This window comes from Strongylocentrotus purpuratus, unplaced genomic scaffold (genome assembly GCF_000002235.5).
Source record: "Strongylocentrotus purpuratus isolate Spur 01 unplaced genomic scaffold, Spur_5.0 spur5_scaffold_15, whole genome shotgun sequence".
In the NCBI taxonomy this organism is placed as follows: Eukaryota; Metazoa; Echinodermata; class Echinoidea; order Camarodonta; family Strongylocentrotidae; genus Strongylocentrotus; species Strongylocentrotus purpuratus.
This window is the reverse complement of record NW_022145600.1, coordinates 13,949,156-13,972,393: the sequence shown is the minus strand read 5'-3', so window position 1 is coordinate 13,972,393 and position 23,238 is coordinate 13,949,156. Positions and strand designations below refer to the sequence as shown.

General features: G+C 37.2%; 2 protein-coding genes across 4 annotated transcripts; one reads left to right on the top strand and one right to left on the bottom strand.

Moving 5' to 3' along the window:
- The first annotated feature begins 37 nt into the window (after nt 1-37).
- LOC574566 (synaptobrevin homolog YKT6) lies at nt 38-11,381 on the top strand. Of its 2 annotated transcripts, none has more exons than XM_030985638.1 (8): nt 38-246; nt 1,748-2,046; nt 2,489-2,571; nt 3,086-3,186; nt 4,363-4,467; nt 4,966-5,031; nt 6,365-6,466; nt 7,625-11,381. In XM_030985638.1, the coding sequence occupies exons 2-8, from the start codon at nt 1,943-1,945 to the stop codon at nt 7,658-7,660; spliced, it is 597 nt and encodes a 198-aa protein (XP_030841498.1). In that variant the 5' UTR covers nt 38-246; nt 1,748-1,942; the 3' UTR covers nt 7,661-11,381. The 2 variants fall into 2 exon arrangements, with proteins under 2 accessions (XP_030841498.1, XP_030841500.1); XM_030985640.1 differs by having other exon boundaries at nt 246-353.
- Nucleotides 11,382-13,217: 1,836 nt separating this feature from the next.
- On the bottom strand, nt 13,218-21,541 carry LOC115924044 (mitotic checkpoint protein BUB3-like). 2 transcript variants are annotated; one of them, XM_030985636.1, is made up of 7 exons: nt 21,504-21,541; nt 18,461-18,686; nt 17,828-17,897; nt 17,497-17,648; nt 16,159-16,422; nt 15,409-15,581; nt 13,218-13,465 (listed from the first exon to the last, which is right to left on the bottom strand). In XM_030985636.1, the coding sequence occupies exons 2-7, from the start codon at nt 18,656-18,658 to the stop codon at nt 13,342-13,344; spliced, it is 981 nt and encodes a 326-aa protein (XP_030841496.1). In that variant the 5' UTR covers nt 18,659-18,686; nt 21,504-21,541; the 3' UTR covers nt 13,218-13,341. The 2 variants fall into 2 exon arrangements, with proteins under 2 accessions (XP_030841496.1, XP_030841497.1); XM_030985637.1 differs by having other exon boundaries at nt 18,461-18,682; nt 21,504-21,525.
- Nucleotides 21,542-23,238: the final 1,697 nt, after the last annotated feature.

The following is a 23,238-nucleotide window of genomic DNA, read 5'->3' as shown; positions in this document are numbered from 1 at the left end:
TTGGCAACTAGAGTCTACCCTAAAAAGAAGAAGCTAGCTACACTCAATCTATGACGTGACTCACCATATCAATGCAGTGGGTGCAGTGAAATGACGTGTCGCCAGTACAAATACAATATAATGTGTTCATTTTTCTACCGTTGCTGCTTCATGTAAATCAGTACCTCCATCTGACTTGAAAGACCAAGAATAAATAGAAGCAATTTCCGGGTGCAGATGATCTAGATTTGCAAGAAAAAGGCTGAGGTGAGCGTTGTTTCCAGAACTGGAGTCCGCTGACGACTCTAACTTACTCTAACTTCTCAGAGAAGAGAGAGCAGTCGACAGTCTGCTGGCAGGGCAGTGTCGATGAAGTGAGTCTGACTCTGTCTGTGTGTGTATACCTGGTATACTGTGCAGCTGTGATGTGACAGATTGAAATGAAATGTTAGAAGTCTACTCTGACTTGAGTCTGACTCAGAGTCTGAGTGAATGAGTCTGGTCTGACTGGGCCTGGGGTCTGACGCACATGTCCGAGTCCGAGACTGAGTGTAAATTGTCTGCGTTGACTCATGCAGTCAACTGATTTCTGATTCTGAATCTGAAAATAATACGGCTCAACATTCCTGGTGAGGCTGAGCTCTGAGAGTGGTGGAGTAAAATGAGTAGGACTGAAGAGTGAAGTGCCTTCAAGTGTAGACAGAACCAACCGTCTGATATGGGTCATTTCTTTAATAAAAATGACATAGATCTAGAGCTAGATCTATGTTGACATTCCCCATAAACATAGAGGCGGTGGCGCTAGTGTAGTTACGTATCCATTTTTTTTTAGCAGTTTAATATCCATTCTTAGCAAAGGAAATTTAGCCCAATTTTTGACTAATTTTAATCATTATCATATATTGCATTTTCCACCTGAATTTGGATCACATTCGACATCGGGAAACCTTCGTTTAGGGCTTCGATGTCGACGTCGTCGCTCAGTACTGTCTCTACACTGCAGTCCTGTTCCTCAAACTGAAGCTATCAGTACACAATTATGCAGAATTCTCGTATGGTTTATGGTATCGCGCATACGAGAAGTCTGCATAATTTTGGACTGATAGCTTCAGTTTGAGATGCAGGACTACAGCGTAGTCGTAGACGGTACTAAGCGACGACGTTGACATCGAAGCCTTAAACGAATGTTTCCCGATGTCGAATGTGATCCAAATTCAGGTGGAAAATGCAATATATGTTATGATTAAAATTAGTCAAAAATTGGGCTAAAATTTCTTTGCTAAGAATGGATTTTTAAACTGCTAAAAAAAATGGATACGGAACTACACTAGCGCCGAGGCGGTCAGAGGAAGATGCAATCTCAGCGGAACAACCGTCGATATCAGAGACTGAAGTTTTCGGTCTACTTGAAGTGGGTCTGTGGGAAATCAAAATCTCAGCTAACATGAACTAATTTAATTGGAATTCTTGTGAAATAAGCTCCTGCTTATTCACTTTTCTGTTCTATCTATTGAGTAATTGAGTATTAAAGTTAAGATAAATCTGATGGATCATGATGACTGTTTCTTAGCTGATACTAGAGTGATGATTATAGATTTTGTGAAGTTGTCAATTTGTCATGGTTTTGTGTTTGTCGGCTTCATGACATATCCATTGATCGCGGACAAATGTAACTCTCATGGAGTTGGTTTTGTCAATTTTGTGAAACAACCCCTGGATTATAAACACGATAGTTCCATAACACGAGTGCACATTTTTCTCTTTACAGGTTTACATAAACAAGAGGCGACATCTAGAAGGAACGGCAGCATCAGAGGCCATCTTTTCCTCTCATGAGCAGAGCGTGATCCTTACTCTTTCGGCCGTTGGATAGATGATTTAAACAAGAAGGAACTATCTTCTAACATTCAGAGGTCCCAGTCCCGTTTCACTCATACCAAAGTTCCCAACTCCCATCATCACCATGAAGTTATTCAGTATCATGGTACTCTATAAAGGTGCCACGAAAGTGACCATACTGAAGTCAGCAAGCGATTTGTCTTCTTTCGGTTACTTCCAGAGATCAAGGTATTTATTCATCATGCAATGTGTGTGTTTATTGTTGGTGTTGATGATGTTTAACTTACTATGGAAACAAAGGTTGTAGCACATTAATGGATTTTAAAGGAATATTTAAATCTTTGTTGTATTATTCATTATTGTTTATGTATTAATTACACAATAAAAGTTTATCAATGTAATATACAAGTAATAGATATATTGTATTATAAATGGATTTTGTATACAGTTTGTATATGTGATATCCCTGTAGATGAATTTGATTATGAATGGTAACTGAAATCTAGATGGCATTGGCAAGTTGCTTTGTATGTCAGAAGAAAAACAAAATCTTTGGAATGTTGTCAGCCTTGAAACACAAGATGAGTGATCAAAAACACTTGGTATTCACTTCCAGTAATTCACGTTTCTTCCCTACTTAACCCCACCCCTCCCCATTCTTGTGTTTCAGTGTTCAGGAATTTATGAACTTCACAAGCAAAATTGTTGTAGAAAGAACACAACAGAAATTGCGGTCGTCTGTAAAAGAAAAAGGTATGTATGACTGATACAGCTGTAATTTGTAGCGTGTATAGTACTATTACTAAGATCCTAAAACGTATCGTATTTGATAGTTTGAACATGCAAAGAAGCTGCTGTTTCACAACAGAAAGAACCCATATATGCAACTTGCTTGTGATGTCGACACAAGATGAAGTCGGGAATACTGTACATATTACTGTTACATCATGTTTTTCAGTGGTTATAAATTGTAAATTTTAAAGTGCATTGAGAGGGCTTATGGTCTTGAAGTACACTATAGAAAAACATATACTATTATCATTACTGTTGGCCTGGTTAGGTCTCATATGTGTGAGAAAGGGCTTATATTGATGAGGGTTCATTAAACCCACCCCCCCCCCTCTCTCTCTCTCTCCTGTTTTTCAATAAATGTATTATTCATGTGCAATTCAGTAACTTGTAACTGCGATACATAGAAATGAATCAATAAGTATCATTTATCTTTCTATCTATTGAACCAAGTTTGTTTTTGTTGTTTCTTTGACAGATTACATTTTCCATGTCATGTGTAGAGAGAGCAACCTGGCAGGAGTGATCATCTCAGATTCAGATTATCCACCACGCGTCTCATTCACACTGTTGAATAAGGTGAGGGTGACTGACACATAGGATATGTTTGGCACTTTATTTGTAACAAGGTTCTGGGGCCAACCATAGGTTGTATCCAAACTGTTAAAGGTACAATGTCCCTTTTGCAGCCAACATCAAATTATGTAGAACTTTTCAGGAATTATGAATATGCCATGTATGTCCTATCTATGAAATTTAAACGTTAGCAGTGTCCTAATATTCAAATTATGCAAGGAAACCTGTTTACTAGCTAGACTTCACAGTCAGACACTATTGAGTTACTGATTGGCTTTTTTTCTTCTTTGGTAATAACATACATAACATGAGCTGTAAAGGGTACATGAGGATTTGTCTACATCAATAACCCACTTCTTGTAATGGCAAAAATGAAACTGATTGAATATTTGCCCAGCATTCGGTACAATTGTCTGAAAATCAGACTATTACTTACTGGCTCTACAGCTCTTAAGTCAATTCGACAACTAATGGTCGTTATTAACCCACTTAAATACATTTTCAAGCCCCCCCCCCCCTTTTTTTTTTAGGGAAGTTCTAAATTAGTATTATCTTTCAAATGCCGTTGGAATTTAACCTTTTCATTTTTTGGCTTGCAAATGGGACATAGGTTGAAAACAGGATACATTCCATTTTATACTCCACATATGACGGTTTTAGGTTAATGATTGATCGAAAGCCTGGGCATAAAATTTCCCAAGGACTGAATCCTGGGCTGTAAATCATTACAACTTGAGCTCCTCTGTGATCTCCAGACTGCACCCTACCCTTTAAATCTTCTCAAGTTCCTCAAGACAGTTTCAAGATCATTTTGTGCAATAGTTTTAGCCATGCCCAACAATGTAGTCAATATTTGTTTACCAATATCCCTGGGAGAATGAATTACTTCATTGAATATGGGACACAGAGTTGTGGCACTCCATGGTCGCCAACGTCTCAGGATATGGCACGTAGAGAGAGAGAATAACCCTGTGTCAACGATTTTGAGGGCTTGCATTTTGTGAGCAGCTTTACAAACTCACATGCACATATCGTCCCTATTTTCACGAAGTGACAGTAGTGAATGAAAATCGCATACAACTTGCGTGCAGATTTTCCTCACTACCATCACTTCGTGAAAATAGGAACAATATTAAAGAATAAAAAACAATAATCTATTTCATTATTTTTATTTTGCAGGTACTAGAGGAGTTTTCAAATGCTGTGTCACCATCAACTTGGCCGACACTCTCAGAAAATTCTGCAGGTTATCAAGGACTTGAACCATATCTAGTAAAATATCAGGTATGGAAATATTTATATCTTGCTACATTCAAACTGTAGGCACAATGGTGTTCTGACATATGCTCGGGGGACAGTAGACCGGTTTACTAACCTATTTAAATTGTATGCATACTGTTTAAATAAAGGTCATTCTTGACAACCTGAAAGCTTGCCCGGTGCTTGCCCAACATAGCGACAAATAATGTATGCAGACTGGATTCCAGGTATTGTGGTGAAAACAGGTTAAAGCCCCTCTAAAGTGAAGGAGCCCGAAGTATGCCAAATATTTGATGGCTAAAACAATGGTAAAGTTCTTTTCTTTTAAATATGTGTTTGTACTCTAATGGATTTCATTGAATTATTAATGAGTTTTATGATTTGCTATTAACATATTTATTTCATGACTCTAAATTGTAAGTTCTGCTGTAATTCAGCTGTGAAAGTGATTTTAGTACAATTAAATACCTTTTCACTTGCAATTGCAGTTTCCAAACTCTTTTGTTTTTATCTTTCAAACAGAATCCATCAGAATCAGATCCAATGATGAGGATTCAAAAGGACCTTGATGAAACCAAATTTATAATGGTAAGGCTTATCTTTCATTTTTTTTAAAAGTTAATTAATTAAGAACAACAATAAGAATAATAATAATAATAATATTGGATTCTTATATAGCGCACGTATCGACCTTGCAAGGTCCTCAAGGCGCTCCAACATTACCCAGCTATGCTAGGCTGCTGATTTCGACGCTCACAGCATTAAAGGAATTCCTTCCTACTGGTACCAATTTAACACCTGGGTGGAGAGTGGCAAGTGTAGATTAATGTCTTGCCAAGGGACATTAGTGCCGCAGCGGGACTCGAACCCCGAACCCTGTAAATCACAGTCCGAAGACTTATCCACTACGCCACAACACCTCTACACATAATAGCTATGAGTGGATATGTCACCGGACTGTGAATCACAAATATGTCTTGTGGCAATACATTAATCTACATTTGCCACATTCCACCCAAGTGAGGTAAATGGGTACCTGGTAGGATTATTCCTTGAAATGCACTGTGGGCTGTTAACGGCTGCTGGAGTTAATGCCAGGGTAATGATTTCCATAAGCTCTTTAGAAATGTTAGGGACGTTATAATGCGATATGTGGTATACAAGAATGGAATATTCATTTATTTATTTACATTAATCTTGCGCACATATCCATCCCAGGGGATGCCCAAGGTGCATAAGAGTACTATTATTACCCTAGCTTTAGCAGGGATGCCCGAGGTGCTGAAAGCTTTTAAGGAATAAATTTCTACCGGACGGTTACATATTTACTACACCTGGGAGGAGAGTAGCAATAGGTGTATAAATACTGACCAGCAGCACAGTCTGAAAGGGTTAGTTGACCAAGATATAGTACAATAAGTGCAAAGAAGTTTACATTAAGAGTACAAACAGAAAGTAATACACAAATAAAGGATAAACAATATGGAAAATACAAAGAATTCTACTTTACATCCATTTTTTTCAAAGAAATAAGGAGGGAGAGATAAATGTAAATAGTAAAGTAAGTGAGAAGAGGGACAGAGAAAGAAAGGGAGAGAGGGGGGGGGGGGGGGTAGGGGACAAGCTGAAACGATAACAACAATTACAGAAGTGTTCACTTTTGCCCATCTCCCAATATACAATTTTTTTAACAGCAATCGTGCATTGTAATAAATAATACAATACAATTCTAGAGACCAAATTTAGGATACTGGTAAAGTGATAAATGACTTTGTAAATATGTTATTATCTTGTAAAGTAACCATCTCAGTTTATACACCAATTTTTTTTTTAAATTCACATTTGATATTTATGCGGCCCTGACAACATAACTGTTTGTTATTGAGCAATTATTGTACTCTGTTTTTTGTTGTCTTACCAGCACGATACGATAGAATCGATGTTAAACCGAGGAGAGAAGCTAGATGATCTTGTAGCAAAGTCAGATGACCTGAGCGCCCAATCAAAAACATTCTACAAGACAGTAAGTACCCATAGAGTAGGCCTACTCAAAAATCACTAGTCATCTTTCATTTGTAATATTTATGATTTAGCACAATATGAATGTATTGCTTGTATCACAAGCTGTATATGCTTTGTGGGTTTTGAAATTGAATGAAGGATAAAGAAGAGTCACATTTTTATATTTTCAGAACCACTATTGTCGGCTAGTAAAATGATAAAATAATAAAAAGGGATTTAGGGTATTCTGTAAAATTACTCCTGTCCTTCCTAGAAAAGAAAAAAAATTAAATGTGTACTGGTGTATTAAAGGTAAAGACCAGTTATGGTCATGCGATTGCATTGTGAAAGAAACGTTGTGGAATCGATCAGAAAAAGGTTGATCATCTAGCATCTAGCATCTGCAAGGTTCTGGAATCATCAAAATGATAAGAAATTTGGCCCATTCTTCGTAAAGTTACAAGCACTATACACAGAAATATGTATATGGGACTACCCTATATCTCGCACAGACCATGAGAGAAACAAATTTACCAAATGTATGAATTAGTAGGCGGTTTCCCGGCAATTTTTTTTATCATCATGTATTAGTCAAAACATATTCTTTCACATGATTGGTAATGAGAGCTTCCATTTCATTTTTTGAAATTGGGGCGTTTCCAATACTGGTCTATACCTTTAAAACAAAAAGGAATTTTTTTCAAGGATTCAAGACTTGTTGTATATGGCATTGTTCATATAGTTCAGTGAGTTGAGTGCTTTCTTCATTTCAATCAGGACCCGACTGAGATATAATACGTATACTGGAATTTAAAACTTTCTTGTCTAACTTGTTTTTGAAAAAGGATGTGTGATATTTTAATACTGGAAGTATGCAAGATATGAATAGCTCTATTTGAAAATCTGTGAAAAGGCATATGGGAAAGTTAAACAGAATTCTTTACTTTTTGTTAGGTGTTTATTTATATTACTTATTTTTTTCTTCTTTTCCCTTGTCCATGTTGTAAACAATTATAGAATATATGGCATGCATATATCTCTGATAAGACCATCCGGATGGTTTACTATATAACCTTTTAAGTAAACAGTTAATACCCCAATTAAAATGTTCAGTACTATCATCGATACTACATGAGAAAGGCAAGTGCCAACATCATTTTTCTCCTTTTCTTTTTCACAGGCACGGAAAACAAACTCCTGCTGTGTTTTACAGTAAAGAATACATCTCTGTCATCTGCACCTTGTAAGCACTCATCGTAATGGATTTTGGACTTATTCAGCCATGTAGTAACAAGCATGACTTGTATCCCAATCATTGGGGTGTAAATGTGACGGCAGAAATTATGAATGGACAGCAAAATGAAACTGTTGATGATGATGATCTCGAGGCGGAGCGCCTGATGAGAGAATCGGATGATAGTAATGAAAATGCATTCTTACCTGACTTTTGAGAAAGCAAGTATATGCTTTTACAGTGTAGATAACCAGCCAGTGGACCTACAGCTTTAACGTCCCATCTGAGGGACTTGTGAGACTAGGATTAATGTCCTACCAAATGGCAGCAGTAGCACATCGACCCTCGACCTCCCGGTATGAACACCACTGCTCAAGCACCGAGGTTTAACACCTCTTTCAAAAATCTTGTAAAATGAAGAATACCTTGTAAGCAACGGGAGGAACATTGTTTTCCTCTGGCCAGGATGTACACTATGGAATTTGAGACTGTGCTCACACATGAATGGTCATCATAATTCTAATCCTGTTTGCTGTCCATACGGGGTGGGCTATCTGTGTGATATAGCTTTGCTATCCAAAATGGAGTCATATTATTGTTATCTTTATTATCTCTCTCACATGGTGCACCCACAAGCCTACTGTATATCTTTATTATTGTTGCAAATTCATGCATGAATGTGGAGAAAATTTACCATTGCTGTGGATATCAGTGTTTGTAATGCAATTAATGATAACTCCTGGAATAGGCTATGTGAAGTAAATTTCATGTGTTAATGCAATGAGAATGTGTTGGACCTTGAGAAAAGGGTTTTATCACAGTGGTTCACTTTTTATTGTGTCAGGGAACATTAAACCATCAGAGCCAGAAAGGCATTCCTCTTTTTATTGTAAAGTTATGAAGTTAATACTCATCTTTCTCTCGGCAAGCGATGTGTTAGGAAGCGATGGCCAGCGGTCGGATTGTTTATTTTGTCTGTTTGGAGTCAGAATGGCGTTAACCCTTTATGAAATGAGGAGTTAATGCCTTTCTGGCTCCAAAGTAACAGACATATTGATAACAGTATGGGGCTATTGAAGGGCTGCAGCATACAGCTTTGCATTGATATAATTTCAGAATGTCAATCATGAAAGGGAAATAAGAATTGAAATAGGCAAATGTAAGGTTTTCATGATTGCATAAGGGCCCCATATAAATTATGTGATATCAACCGGAAAGTTGCAATTTTTCGTTTAGAGTTGTGATTAATATCAAACTAAAGTTGAGTAGCGATGTATTAGGATTAATGACCATGTCCAAAGCAATACACTATGATGTTGAATGTCCAATTTGCTGAAGATCTAGGCATCATATCACGAAACCGTTGTAAGTACAAGTTCACCGACATCCCACTTGTACTTAAGATGGTTTCGTGAAACCTGCCCTGGGTTACTATTATGAAGCTGATATCACTTTGTGTGACCTGAAATGCCTCATTCATTGTGTAGGTTACATGTATCTGATAGTATTCGGATTTGTTGCAACCGTACAAGATAATAAAATACAGCAGCTTGATGCTAAATTAGGTATGTGGCTAATGGCTAGTTAGAATCATTATCACCATAACAGTTGTTATAATCTTGAATTTACACTGTTGGTACACTAAGTTTGTATGATGTTTTACAGCTATGAGCTATCACAGGTGTTCGGGTACCGGTACTTGGTTTACACAGTTTTGTATACCTGTAGTTTCATAGCAGTTCAGTGTTAAATCATTTTTTATCTCTGTTATATGAAAATGGTAGATTGTGTTATGCTCCTCCTTTTACCGATTATATTCTTTGCATTAAGAAAATTGGAATTCCCTATGTAGGATTAAAACTTATTTTGAAGAGTAAAGTTCTTCTGCAGTGAAAAGTTTGACCTAACATGTCTACTTGTCAGACAGAAACATACTCAGAATTCAGACAGATATTTAGAGTTTAAAGTTTACCAATCACCTAAAAAATATAATTTGTGTTCAAGTAGAATGTATGAAATCAACCCCAAAAAACATTGCCTGGCATTAGACGTATAAGGAGTTACAAGAACATAAAGAGTAACATAAATCCCTGCGTATAGGTCTTGCACAGAACCCAAGTCAGACTTCAGTTATGGGCGGCCCCCTATCCTATGCGAGTGCGTACATGTGCATTAACTAGTTTAATCAACAAGACATTTAGAGTGTATTTAAACTGCAATATCTTTTTATAGAAGTAATATTTGAAGCTTATATTTTGAATACAATATGGAACTCCTAACATCAAGATCATAATATATTTGGAGATAGCTACACTTCAAAATGAATAAGAACATCTAACTGTACCCAGTACCTTCGATCTTTTGTGGATGTACTTTAAATCACAAATTTGATTCCCCTTCATCATTTTGTTTATACATGTACTTGTAAGAAAATAAATATATGTACAGTATAAAAGAAAGTTGTACAAATATATATTGCTTATGCTTCATCACCCATCTATTTTCATTTGATATTTAATGTATTTTTGTATATTTACTCCTCTTTCTATGTTTTTTTTTTTTAATTGGGAACTTATCATTTACTTGAAACATCCTTCAATTTTGAAAGAGAAATGGTATTTTTCACTCACCACCCTTTGATGCTCATACTCCTTTTCATTCCATGTAAATATGGCATGTGATGAATTTGTTTTGTTTTCAATAGAGAAAAAAATGGTCCAGTCTACTAAAACGTTCACAAATTCTTCTGCATTAGAACTTGCCGTTGATATCCTTGCTTGTGAAATGCTTGCCTGACATTGCATCAAAATGTGCATGCAAGCTAAATTCCATTTACACAGGTGCTCTCACATAAAACTGGGGTTCTAGTAAATATGATCCATTTAATCAAACCATTTGAGGATTATGTTAATTCATATTAGTATTTTGTTCATTGCTGATGAAAAAGGAACTTGATGTTTTTCCATATGGCACGCCATGTTCACATTTCATTGTGTAGCACAGCAAATTGGAACACATTCAAAGGTATTTATCTCATAAATTTGGAATTAAGGAGCACATTCTAGACTTTGAAATAATTGAAAGAAGAGATGCACAAATTGGAGGAAAATTCATCTATTACTTTTGTAAACATAGATTTATCTTTGCTATGTCTTAACATTTTAATCTGTAACAAATCCTACATTGATGTAGAATGGAATTCTTTTCTGGTGCTTTCATGTCTTCCCCCAAACAGCATGAATAACATGTACAGGTAGACTGAAATTATCCCCTAATTAGAGCTCAACGGAACAGTGGAATCCTATTTTTTGGGATTCTGTCAATCTCTTGAAGGAGAAACACACTTCCTGTACTGTCCTTTGTATTTGTATGCTTGCTTGCTTCAACCAGACATGTATGTGGGCAGTGCAGTTATGGTGATCTGACGTTTGCTCTGGGCTTTATTTCATAAGAAGTATAGGGTTAGGGTTGCAACAGGGTTTTATATTAGGTTTAGGGTTGGGATCGGTATAGGGTTAGGGTAAGCTGTAGCACTGGGTCAAGGGTTGAAGTAAAGACTTCATTTAGTGTAGCAAGGTACTGAAGGGCAGTTGCTGCTGGAGCATATGTCGTATAACCACCCTTTTATTGTTCTATGGAATATTCTGTGCTCTTTTATTATCTACATGTATTGATTAAACATGAGCAAGGAATAATGAGTCAATGATTTTAAGATGAAAGCAATTGTCAAATGAACCAATCTGTGAAGTCTGAATAAATATATGTCAATATATGAAATTGTATCACGAGTCCCAGTGTGCCATTTTATTTTCAATGTTTGTTGTTGATGAATTCATTCAAGCACTCACTTCCTGGATATTAACATATAATGAATAAATTCTGCATTTATTTCTTTAAGATCAATGATAAATTGGGCTATGGCTGCTAAATCATTCCAGTATTTGATGTGTAGGTGAAGTGCATACTGAGACGCATGAAGTACTCCATAACTAAACTTTTCATCTTAACATTATGGGGAATAAAAATTAGACCACAAATCACAGACTTAAGATGAGGCAATGACTTACATTGTACTGGAAAATTTATTTACATTTGTACAAAATCTATACAGATCACAGTCTAGTGCATTAAAACATATTTACCCATAATTGGAGCAGTCCTACAGCATATGAGATATGAGAAAAAAAAGTGATGTTAAAGATTCACTTGTTTTCAGAAGCTTTTGAATATTTTTTGGGTTGTGTGTCTGTAAAGTAGCACTGTGAGTATTGTTTTTCATCACAGTGCAGTAGAGTATATTTATATATTGGTCCGGTTATTATTATTAATATCCCACAAGATTAGAAATTTAGTCACATTTAGGGCACTTTTAGGACACTGCACTCAGAAAGTGATTAACGAGTTTTAATAAGTGCTGCCTCCATACTAGACCTATTAATAGCCATAAGTTTAAGTTGTGTAATGTTTCACATATTTAATGTTCATAAAGTGATTATTTACTCACTATTTCACACATTCCTCTCAAATAAATTTCATAATTGGCAATTAAAAGCATGGATGCCAAATTTCAGAGGAGTACCTTTCAAAATTAAGGGCATCTGCCATCTTAATTCAGCTGATTGTTGACAAACTGAATTTATGTCTCATCACAAATATATGACATTGAATACTTTCTTTGTCATTACCTTTTTATGTTTGGTCCTTACATGAAACAACAAGTTATTTATACATGCATCAACAGATTATGGAACTGTACACAGACAAATAAACTTATTCATTTACACATAATTAAGTTTAGACACAGAAATCATCATACCATTTTTGAATTTACTAAAGATGCAGATAAAATATGAAATAAAGCCATTATCTCTGGATAAAGCCAATGGTAATTGAGTCGAAGATACTTGGAAGTGGGCTCTGATAGAGAATTTGACACCATTCACAGGTGTTGTCCATCACAAGGATTAGCCGGGATTACCATGATTTATGACCAACAGGGTAACAGGCCTTAGCCAAGCTCTGCATATTATACCCGTTCCCCTATATGGTAAAGTCATTATCTTACATTTTCCTCACCCAAAGTCTCTCTGAAAGAATAGGGGGTCTTTCTTGGGAGATGGGACAATGGGTATGCTGTGTGCAGACTTGGACACCCATAAGTGGTATCCACACTGAGTAAACTTTCTTGTTTGCAGCTATTACTTCTTACCCTCTCTTGCAATCATTTACATACTGGTATATCATAGATATTCAGAATAATTTCTTTACAAATTATTCGATAACTATGTTGTGAAGAAGAACATTTTAGACATTAAAGAATAAAAAAATTAAAAAAATCAGTCTGCAAAAGCACTTTGCTCCATGCTGGCTATTTGCAGGTCCTGGATTGAAAATTGTAGGATCTGTGTGCATGGGGGCCCCTGTTAACCCATTGCTTACTGGAACCTGGGGGTCCCTGTGTTAAGCCTATGGGAATTAGATAATGCAGTAGCCAACGGGTTAATAACAAATTTTGGGAGGTTCAGAGTTGAAATTTTGGGGCCCACGTACACCACCTCCCTGTTAAAAATGCTGAGGCCTAGGCTACAGATAACATGGTATAGAATTGAAGTTTATCTGTTATTCTAAGGTTGCTAGAAGCGTTTAGAAGATTAGATGCCATCTCAACTCTTTGGTTTGGTCTCTTGGTCTGATACTTTCCTGATGAAGACTGCGTCCTCTGGGTGCTCTATATCTCCCTCCTCGTATGTGTAAGACGATGCAATGGCAAGGATGGAGCCATCATTACTGTAGAAACAAGGATCAAAGTTTTGATTAAAAGTTTTAATACCACATTTTCATTTATAAACTAGATGGAATTCGACTGCGCGCAGTCGAAAATGATGCCTCCGTCATAGAGCAATTTTACAAACCGAAACGGAAGAAATTTTTCAAATTCAAGTTCAATTGTAATCCATTAACATGTTCTCAGAATATCGTGATTACAAGCAATTTCTCATAAACATATATGACCCTTTGATCTTTGACCTCATGACCCTAAAATCTACTCAGTTCATTGGCTCTGCAAGATTTCCTGAGTTAAATAGTAATCCATCTGTCAGTTCTAATGAGAATGCGTCCACAAGCTATTTTTGCATACATAATGAGCCCATGACCTTTGATCTTATGAACCATTCATTGGCTCTGCAAGATACATAAATGATCTAAGTTTGGCAGGAATCCATCAATCTGTTCTAATGATAATACGATCACAAGCTATTTTTGCATACATAATGAGCCGCATGACCTTGACCTTTACCTCATGACCCCAAAATCTAATCAGTTCATCAGCTCTGCAAGTAACATACATGACCAAAGTTTGGCAGGAATCCATCAATCGGTTGTTCAGATAACGCGATCACGAGCTGTTTTTGCATACATAATGTGCGCTGTGACCTTTGACCTCGTGACCCCAAAATCTAATCAGTTCATTGGCTTTGCAAGATACATACATGACCAAAGTTTGGCAGGAATCCATCAATCGGTTCTTCAGATAACGCGATCACAAGCTGTTTTTGCATACATAATGAGCCCTGTGACCTTTGACCTTTGACCTCGTGACCCCAAAATCTACTCAGTTCATCAGCTCTGCAAGATACATACATGACCAAAGTTTGGCAGGAATCCATCAATCGGTTGTTCAGATAACGCGATCACAAGCTGTTTTTGCATACATAATGAGCCCTGTGACCTTTGACCTTTGACCTACGTGCTCCAAAATGTAATCAGATTGTTTTCCTATAGTGATACACACTATCACTAAGTTTGAAGTTTAAATCTCCAGTGGTTCTTGAGATATCATGATAACAATCTCAATGTATGGAATTTCATAAGTTGACCTCTGTGACCCTTGACCTTTGACATACGTGCTCCAAAATCTAATCAGATCGTCTTCCTATGGTGATACATACTATCCTTAAGTTTTAACTTTAAATCTCAAATGGTTCTTGAGATATCGCGCTAACAAACTCAATACAAGGAATTTCATAAGTTGACCTGTGTGACCTGTGACCTTTGACCTACGTACTCCAAAATCTAATCAGATCGTCTTCCTATGGTGATAAATACTATTCCTGAGTCTTAAGTTTAAATCTTAAATGGTTCTTGAGATATTGTGATAACGGTCAAACGGGACGGACGGACGGACGTACGGACGGACGGACGTACGGACGTACGGACGGACAACCCGAAAACATGATGCCTCCGGCACCACCTTCGGTGGCGGAGGCATAAAAAAAAAACCCACATGTATTTTCAGTCATTACACTCAATAGTAAATGTGAAGAATCATCAAAAGTGAATAATAATTTCTATAGCGCCGTCTATGTAGAAATTCTATTCTGAGGCGCACTTATTATAACCCCGGCTTAAGCCTAGCTGCCATTTACAGTGCTCTAGCATTTCAAGGAATGAATTCCTCCCAGGTACCCATTTACCTGAGTGTGGCAAATGAAGACTAATGCCTTGCCAAAGGACATTAGTGCCGTATCGGGGATCGTACCACGACCTTTGAATTTCAAGTCAAGTGCTTTGAACGACTTGACTACGACAAGATGTGTTTTAAGGAAAAAGAATTTCCTCAAGAATTGAGTGAGTGAGCTGGGTTTCTAAAAATAAGTTTAACGAATAAGTTATAATAACAAAAGGCTCAGTAGTTTCATTCTAAGAGCAAAAAGGAGATTTTTACAAACCTGAATGCCAAAGAGCTGATACTCGTAGGATAGCAATGGAACTGACACAAGCGCTTCTTATTGAAACCATCCCATATGTTGACGAACCCATCACAGCCTCCTGAAGCGAATGTGTTGTGTCGATTGTGGAAGGCGATGGCATTGACTGGATAAATCTGCTCCACTCCGTCATTCTAGGTAAGTATGCGATGGAAGGAAAGGGGGGGGGGGGGGGAGGAGATGAAAACATGAAAGTTAAAAATGGCAACTATGTTTTTTTAGGTTCAAGTGTGAACAATAGTTGTGATCGTTTGAAAGTCTGATGATGTACAAACAAGGCACGGTCTAATTGTGGCAATATCACTGTACTGGATCCTCTGGCACACAACTCCAAGATCAAACACATTCTTAATACCCAATCCTGGGCCTGTTGCACATAACTTACCATTGATGGTAACTTTACCATCAGTAGTAACTACCATGGAAACCTTGATTTTGATTGGCTGTTTAGCCATGTTACCATGGTAGTTGCCATTGATGGCAAAGTTAGCATCAATGGTAAATTTTATGCAACAGGCCCTGGTGGGTTGGAAGTCAAGTTGCACTAAATTTTGTCATAAAGGGCACTACCATTATAACAAGGGTGTAAGGACTAACCATTTTTCTTTTTTTGTTGCTATTAACCCAAACCACATATGTCCACAACTATCCTAAATTGGACTATTGGCTTCTATTTTGTGGTGGTGACATCATTCACAAACGAGGGCTCACCTTTAACCTGTGACACTTGAAGGCGTATTTCTTCTTCTGGACCTCTGGGCTTGGGTCAAGGTATTCCACGGCCACTCGACCCTCGATGCTACTCAGCACATAGCCCTGACCATTGGGGAAGGATCTGATGCATCTGGTCTGGTACTTGAGACTGGACTCGCGCCTCTGCTGGACATAGCCCATGTTGCGGAGGTCCCAGACGAGGACCTTGCGTCCGGCGGTACCCACCACCAAGCGGTCACCTGTGACTGCCATTGTGTAGACCTGGCATTACATAAAAAAGAGAACAACAAATTATAGGGTGGTTACAATACCTTCTCTGGGGTTGAAATGGGTAGCAAGGAGGTTAATAATAATAATAATAATAAAAACGGTGCTTATAAAGCGCTTACCACCAAAGTCTGTAAGTGCTATAACTAACAAAATACAATGATAAACAATTACATATAAAACAAAACAAACAATTACAAATAAAGCTATAAATTACAATACATATGAAATATACATCAATAGAAATACATTGTCTTTGGTTGAACTCCATTTTAAATTTCATGCTTTAGCATGTGATTCATTTCTTTATTTTTACTTTTTTGGAATACTTGATAAAACTTTGAGAGTCCTTCTGCATTCCTGAATGTCACTTTCCTTTGGCTCTTAGAGACTAGTACTATGAATAGTAATATACAAACTCATTGCACACTAGAAATTAGGAAAAAATGATGCAAGACAATTCATCATAATATTGTTTATTGAAATAAAATCCAGACATGAGTGGAGTCTTATTAAAATTTTGATACAATTATTTGAGTTTGGTATAACGTGCATTTCCATAGTATCTGATCCAGCCAGAGTTAAAACTCAAGCTTAAAGATAAAGTTGAGTTATGGTCATGCGATTGCATTGTAAAAAGAACATTGTGGAATTGATCAGAAAAGGTTGATCATCTAGCATATAAGTATTGGTGTGTACTGCAAGGTTCTAGAATCATCAAATTGATAAGAAATTTGGCCCAGTCTTGGTAAAGTTACAAGCACTGTACACAATAAGATGTATATGGGACTACACAAACATGTGGCATAAAAATCTGTCCCTGATTTGTATGATGTTACATGCTATATTAAGAACATTAAGGCATTTGAAGAGCCATGCTTTTCAGGGAACATTTTTTACCTCATGTTCTTCCACACCTGCATAATAACAATGATAATGCTCACAAATTATTTTTCACCTCTTCTCAGAACTCAACCTTCTCTTTAATATTCAAGTGGATAAATAAAGAACACCGCAGGAGAGAGAACCTAGCAAAGTAGATTCTTTGGAATATGAACTAAAACTGACCTTGTCCGGTTGTGAGAATGACCCTGTTGACCTTCCTATCCTAGGATCCCATAGCTTGACCGTCTGATCCCAGCTACCTGTTACCACCACATTGACCTCTGGGCAGAACTCCACACACTTGATAGCATCCTCATGATTTCCAAGGACATTCTCTGTAAATTTGTTAAAAAGGTCAGAAAATTGATAAAGTGTATAGGTACTCTGCAAACTTGTTGCCTCTAAGAATCAATGCTATTTATTCAAACAAACAAAGAATTCACAACTGGGCAGAACTCAACATATTTTAGGATTACTAAAAAATAGAATTGATCAGGAATAGCTAGCTACCTACCTGTACTTGTGTTGATATCATACAGCTTCAGCATATTGTCTAATCCTCCGCTGTAAGTATGTGTTTGATCCTGAGAGAAAACACACAAAAATTTGATTGATTTCAGGACTAATTTAATTGTCACAATAGACATAACACACAAAGAAAATATTTGAGTAATTACTAGGGCTGGGACTCAGTAATGGGTATCCAGGTCCCGCATAAATTTTGGCGGGTACCCGAAAAAAAAGATACCCAAAGTTCCCAGCCCTAGTAATGACTGCACTTCATTTTCTAAAATCAAATATTTCATAATTACAAATTATCAAAAAGTAATTCAAAAATTCACTAAAAAAAAGAGTTACTTCTGACACAAATTGTCACAACATGTTGTAATTCATGGACAATACATGAATATCCCAGGCCTATCATAATAGTAAATTAGTAACATTAAATAGTATTAATAATGTTTCTAAGTGTTGCACTATTATAAAAGCATCAAGTACTAGAATGTGCATTACCGGTACTACATTGTATATTACAACAGACAACTGCATGCACATTACTTCACTTTTCCATTTCTACTTTGTAATTTCTCTGTCGAAACAAAAATACTTAATTAAGAAAAACAAATTCTGTAAAACGATTTCTTACACAAAAGCAGCAATCTAGCACAGGTCTGTCATGCTTGTACTTGGCCCTGAGCTGATTGGCCTGGACATCATAGAGTCTGACTGTCTCATCCCACGACGACACCAACAAGAACTGAGAGGAATTGGGTCCAAACTTGACGGCTGAGATGCCATCTTCTGGAGGTTGGTCCAGCTTGAATTCATTCACAGATTCGCCCATGATGTCACAAGTAAATAAGATAATCTAGCTGTCGATGAGGGAAAAGAAAAAAGAAGAGAACAATTTACATACTGTACACACAACACACATTATTCAACTTATTATGTAATATTAATAGCAAACATTAAAGGGAAATCCAACCTTGATAGCAGGCCACACTAGAGGAAAGCAGAAATCAGAGAAGTATAGACTGATGAAAGTCTGAATGAAATCTGACAAAAGATGAGAATGTTATGATTTTTTAAAATTTGTATTCAATAAAGGTATGGGTTCTTCAAATTGGCTTAGAAAAACTGTGACTTTTGTTTTTGTCCTCTTTGTTGATTGGACTGTGCATGTTTAAATTGTGAGTGTTACTGAATCTTAATAAATATAAAAGCCAATTATTGAATTAGATCTAAATTGACTCGATCAGTTCACTGTCTACTTTTATGGGTTGTCTGTCTTCCTGAGAATTTATCGCTCATAACGTGAAAGTCTCTGTCTGTAAAAAGTCAATGTGAAATGCATCAAGAAAATCATTGCAGAATCCGTTTTTCGCATCACCAAGACACCAACTTGCGGATTGGAAATAAGAAACGTCCATGAAAATGCGGACCATCCTTATTTTTGGAAACGTGTTTGTCCGCGTTTACAAACGATCCTCATTGTCGGACCAGCGCCTAGCTACTGCACTGTCTTTACTGATTATAATTTATATGAAAAATTATCACATTAGATTCTGTGTGCGTGCATATAATGATAGATTAGCATGTGACGTATAGTTTTCTTTTGAGCCAATCAAATTTAGCGCTAGTTTACTGTGCGTCGACCGTCTAGGACTAGGTCAAAAGAAGACGCCGCTCGGCTCTCCCATGCAAGCTAGGTGGAGCGTAGACCGAAAACTTCAGTCTCTCTAATCGTCGGTTGTTCCACTGAGACTACGTCTGGCTCCACTAGACCTCCGATTATAGAGACTGAAGATTGTCCTATCGGGACTGTACGGAACCAATGGTTCGGTTCGGCAGGACCGCGATGAATGAGATATGCTACGAGATTTTCACTCTTTACATCCTCACACATGCTGCAATATGACAATAATTAGAGTCTAATTAAAAATAACATATATATAGCTTATTTGACTTACGATAGCTTGCTCATTTAGATCCTAAATTAATGATTAATCCGAGAAAGTCTCGTCGTCAACATTATCCGTCTTGGTTTTAGTTGATGAATATTAATTTTTTCTTTTCGAACGTCCAATAGCTACCGTAGCTACATACGAGTCGGCCCGGCTTGACCAACGAACTCCCACGAAACGAGTGCTCTGATTGGCCATTGGCTATGTTTTGGTAGGTGGACCCGGAAATATATCGGCCGCCGGGTAATATTTCGAATGCATGAACGTAAGTGCTTCGCGGTTCTGAGGAACAAATTGGATAATTCATATAAGTAAGTCCGAAAATTTCACATTCTATAATAGGTTAGAAAATTTCGAAAACTGTAATTAGGAGATATATAGACCGAACTAATTCTACATCTGATTTAGACCGAAAGCTTCAGTCTCTATAATCGTCGGTTGTTCCACTAAGACTACGTCTGGCTCCACTAGACCTCCGGTTATAGAGACTGAACGACTGCCTATGCCAGCCTGTGTTGAACTTATTCCGCTAGATTTTAGCCGCTAGGCCCCTCCCACAAACTTGCCACGGCCGTATTGTTATGCCCCCAAAATCCCCCAAAATGTCATTTTACCTCGTCCATATCCAATTTTAAATTAGGCCTAGGCTATAATACATCGGTTCCACTTACTAATTTGATGTAAATAATCCGTTTAATGGTCCCTTTTAAGGAAATTATGGGTCAAAATCGACATCCATGTTGAAAATCTTGCAAGCCGTCCGTTAAACTCTCGCTGCCGTCAATCTCATCCCTTCTAGTCTACGCCGAAGGCAAAATGATAATGAAGGAAAAACTGTGCGCCATCTACACGTTCGTAATGGCGTTATCACAGTTTTTTCCTTCATAATCATTTTGCCTTCGGCGTAGACTAGAAGGGATGAGATTGACGGCAACGAGAGTTTAACACGGCTTGCAAGATTTTCAACATGGATGTCGATTTTGACCCATAATTTCCTTAAAAGGGACCATTAAACGGATTATTTACATCAAATTAGTAAGTGGAACCGATGTATTATAGCGTAGGCCTAATTTAAAATTGGATATGGACGAGGTAAAATGACATTTTGGGGGATTTTGGGGGCATAACAATACGGCCGTGGCAAGTTTGTGGGAGGGGCCTAGCGGCTAAAATCTAGCGGAATAAGTTCAACACAGGCTGGCATAGGCAGTCGTTCTGTCTCTATAACCGGAGGTCTAGTGGAGCCAGACGTAGTCTCAGTGGAACAACCGACGGTATAGAGACTGAAGCTTTCGGTCTACATCTGATTTAGAAATCAGGAAATTAGATCTAAATAAAGAAAATCGGGGGAGAAATGTCGGTAACGAAAAGCTGTTACGCTGTGGCTCTAATTCACCCCCACGGTACGAGATCTCTGGGTTGCCATCTGTATTGGGGAATGACAACAAATGTCAGTTTTATTAAAGAAATGACCCAAATCAGATGGTTATTGCTGTCTAGGTGGAGCGCCGCCGCGCGCTCAGCCTCCCGATCCCGGTGTGCTACTCGTGACAAGTCAGGTTAATCACTGACTTATTATCAACAATGATACAACAAAATACTCGTATTTCTAATTATTCCTTGAAAAATCAACCCTCTAAAATGTATTCATAATATAATAGGGAAAATCTAAAATACTACTTAATTTAAAAAATCAATCTATTCCGCCAAAAAAGAGAAACATACCGAGATATTTCAGCATTCGCCTTCAGCTTTCAAATTCCCTGCACAAACGGTTTATGGTATCTCTCATAGCTCAAGTCCAGAAGAAAATTATGATGAAATCTTCTTTTCTTCTTCTTCTTCTTCGTCGTACCTGTTCCTTTTCAGTTCTGAGTTACAGTGAAAAAAGGCTGCAAAAACACTCGTTATTCTTGATTAGTATATATTCCAGCATCTGGTGTATTTTCGCACTGGTATGGTATGGTGTGTGTACAGTGCTATTATATAGACCCTATGTGGATCGAGCTATTACAAAACAAAAACAAAAACCCTAAGCTTCTCAGTACACCGCATGCATGAGAATCACAATAAAGAACAAATCCGAAGGGATCACGGTATTTACAGTTACCAACTCAATTATTCATGCCCTTACCAAGTTTTGTAATTTATAAAGTATGTTACAAGTCTTTAATATTATTTAAAAGAAAATTGAAGCAACATATGATATAAAATATCAGTGATTCTTCATTTCTTGTACCATATTATACAGCACTGCTGTTTTCAAGCTTATGATTTTTTAATGATTATTTCCATTTATATTACCTGCCATTATGAAAGATGTCCCTGTCATGTTTTGTCAAGTATGTTTCTTTTTTAGTTTTGTTTATATATGTAAATCTCTTAAAGGTAATACAAAGTTTTGGAAAATTTTGAAAATTGGGTGAATAGTGATTCTTTACAATTTTGAAATATTTGGATGCCCCTGTGGATGTATTATAAGCGCTAGAAAATTTAGCCCCTAAAACACTTCTAATTTCGAGAAAAATTGAATATAAAAATTTACCGGTGCTCCCGGTAAATTTTAATAAATTTCAAATAGCGCCTACGGCTGTTCAATGGTAGCTACGACCATGAAAATCTCACAATATGTAGTTGTGATATATAATTTTCTAACGGGAATAGCTATTCGGTCGGTTTTAGTCAATAAACATTGTTTTATAGCTTAATTAATATCTTGGCCTTGAGAAGGAGCTACTACAACATAAAGAGTTTATTATTTACAATTTCATAACTTCAGACTCAATTTAAACCGCGACAACGATCACTGAATATTGTAGGATATGCTTCCAATATGTTCATTTGACCCAATACCAAAACGTTGTAATACCTATAACTACTGTTCGGGGCAGGCGCGTAGCCAGAGTTTGATGTTTGGGGGGGCACATACATGTAATCGATCGAGGTCAAAAAAAGAGGTCTACAAAATTTCAACCGATCCTGGAAATTTTAGGGGGGCACGTGCCCCCCCGTGCCCCCCCGTGGCTACGCGCCTGGTTCGGGGAACTATGCCCCCCCCCCCCGGCCCCCCGGCCCCCCGCAATTACCTAGGACATTTGGCCTTATTTTGTAGTTCCCTATTTTCATTTTCTCAGTATTGCAAATGCTTATCATTGTATATATCTTTGCATCGTTTTTATTGAAAATGGAAATGAATAAATTAACGAATTGAATTGAATCTAATTAAATGTTAAAATTTGATTTGTCCGGAAACTACCGATTAATATTTATTGAGACTGTCATTGACATAAGCTCTAATATAATAGAGCTTCATATGCATCCGATCCTAGCTAGTTCAAGTATTCAACCGAGTCTATGTTTCATTTTTTAGTTACGAAAATCACAAAAACATCAGTTTCCCAAGGATCCTACGATAGTACGAATAATATCGAGTTGTTAAAATGTATGTAGGATGCAAGTG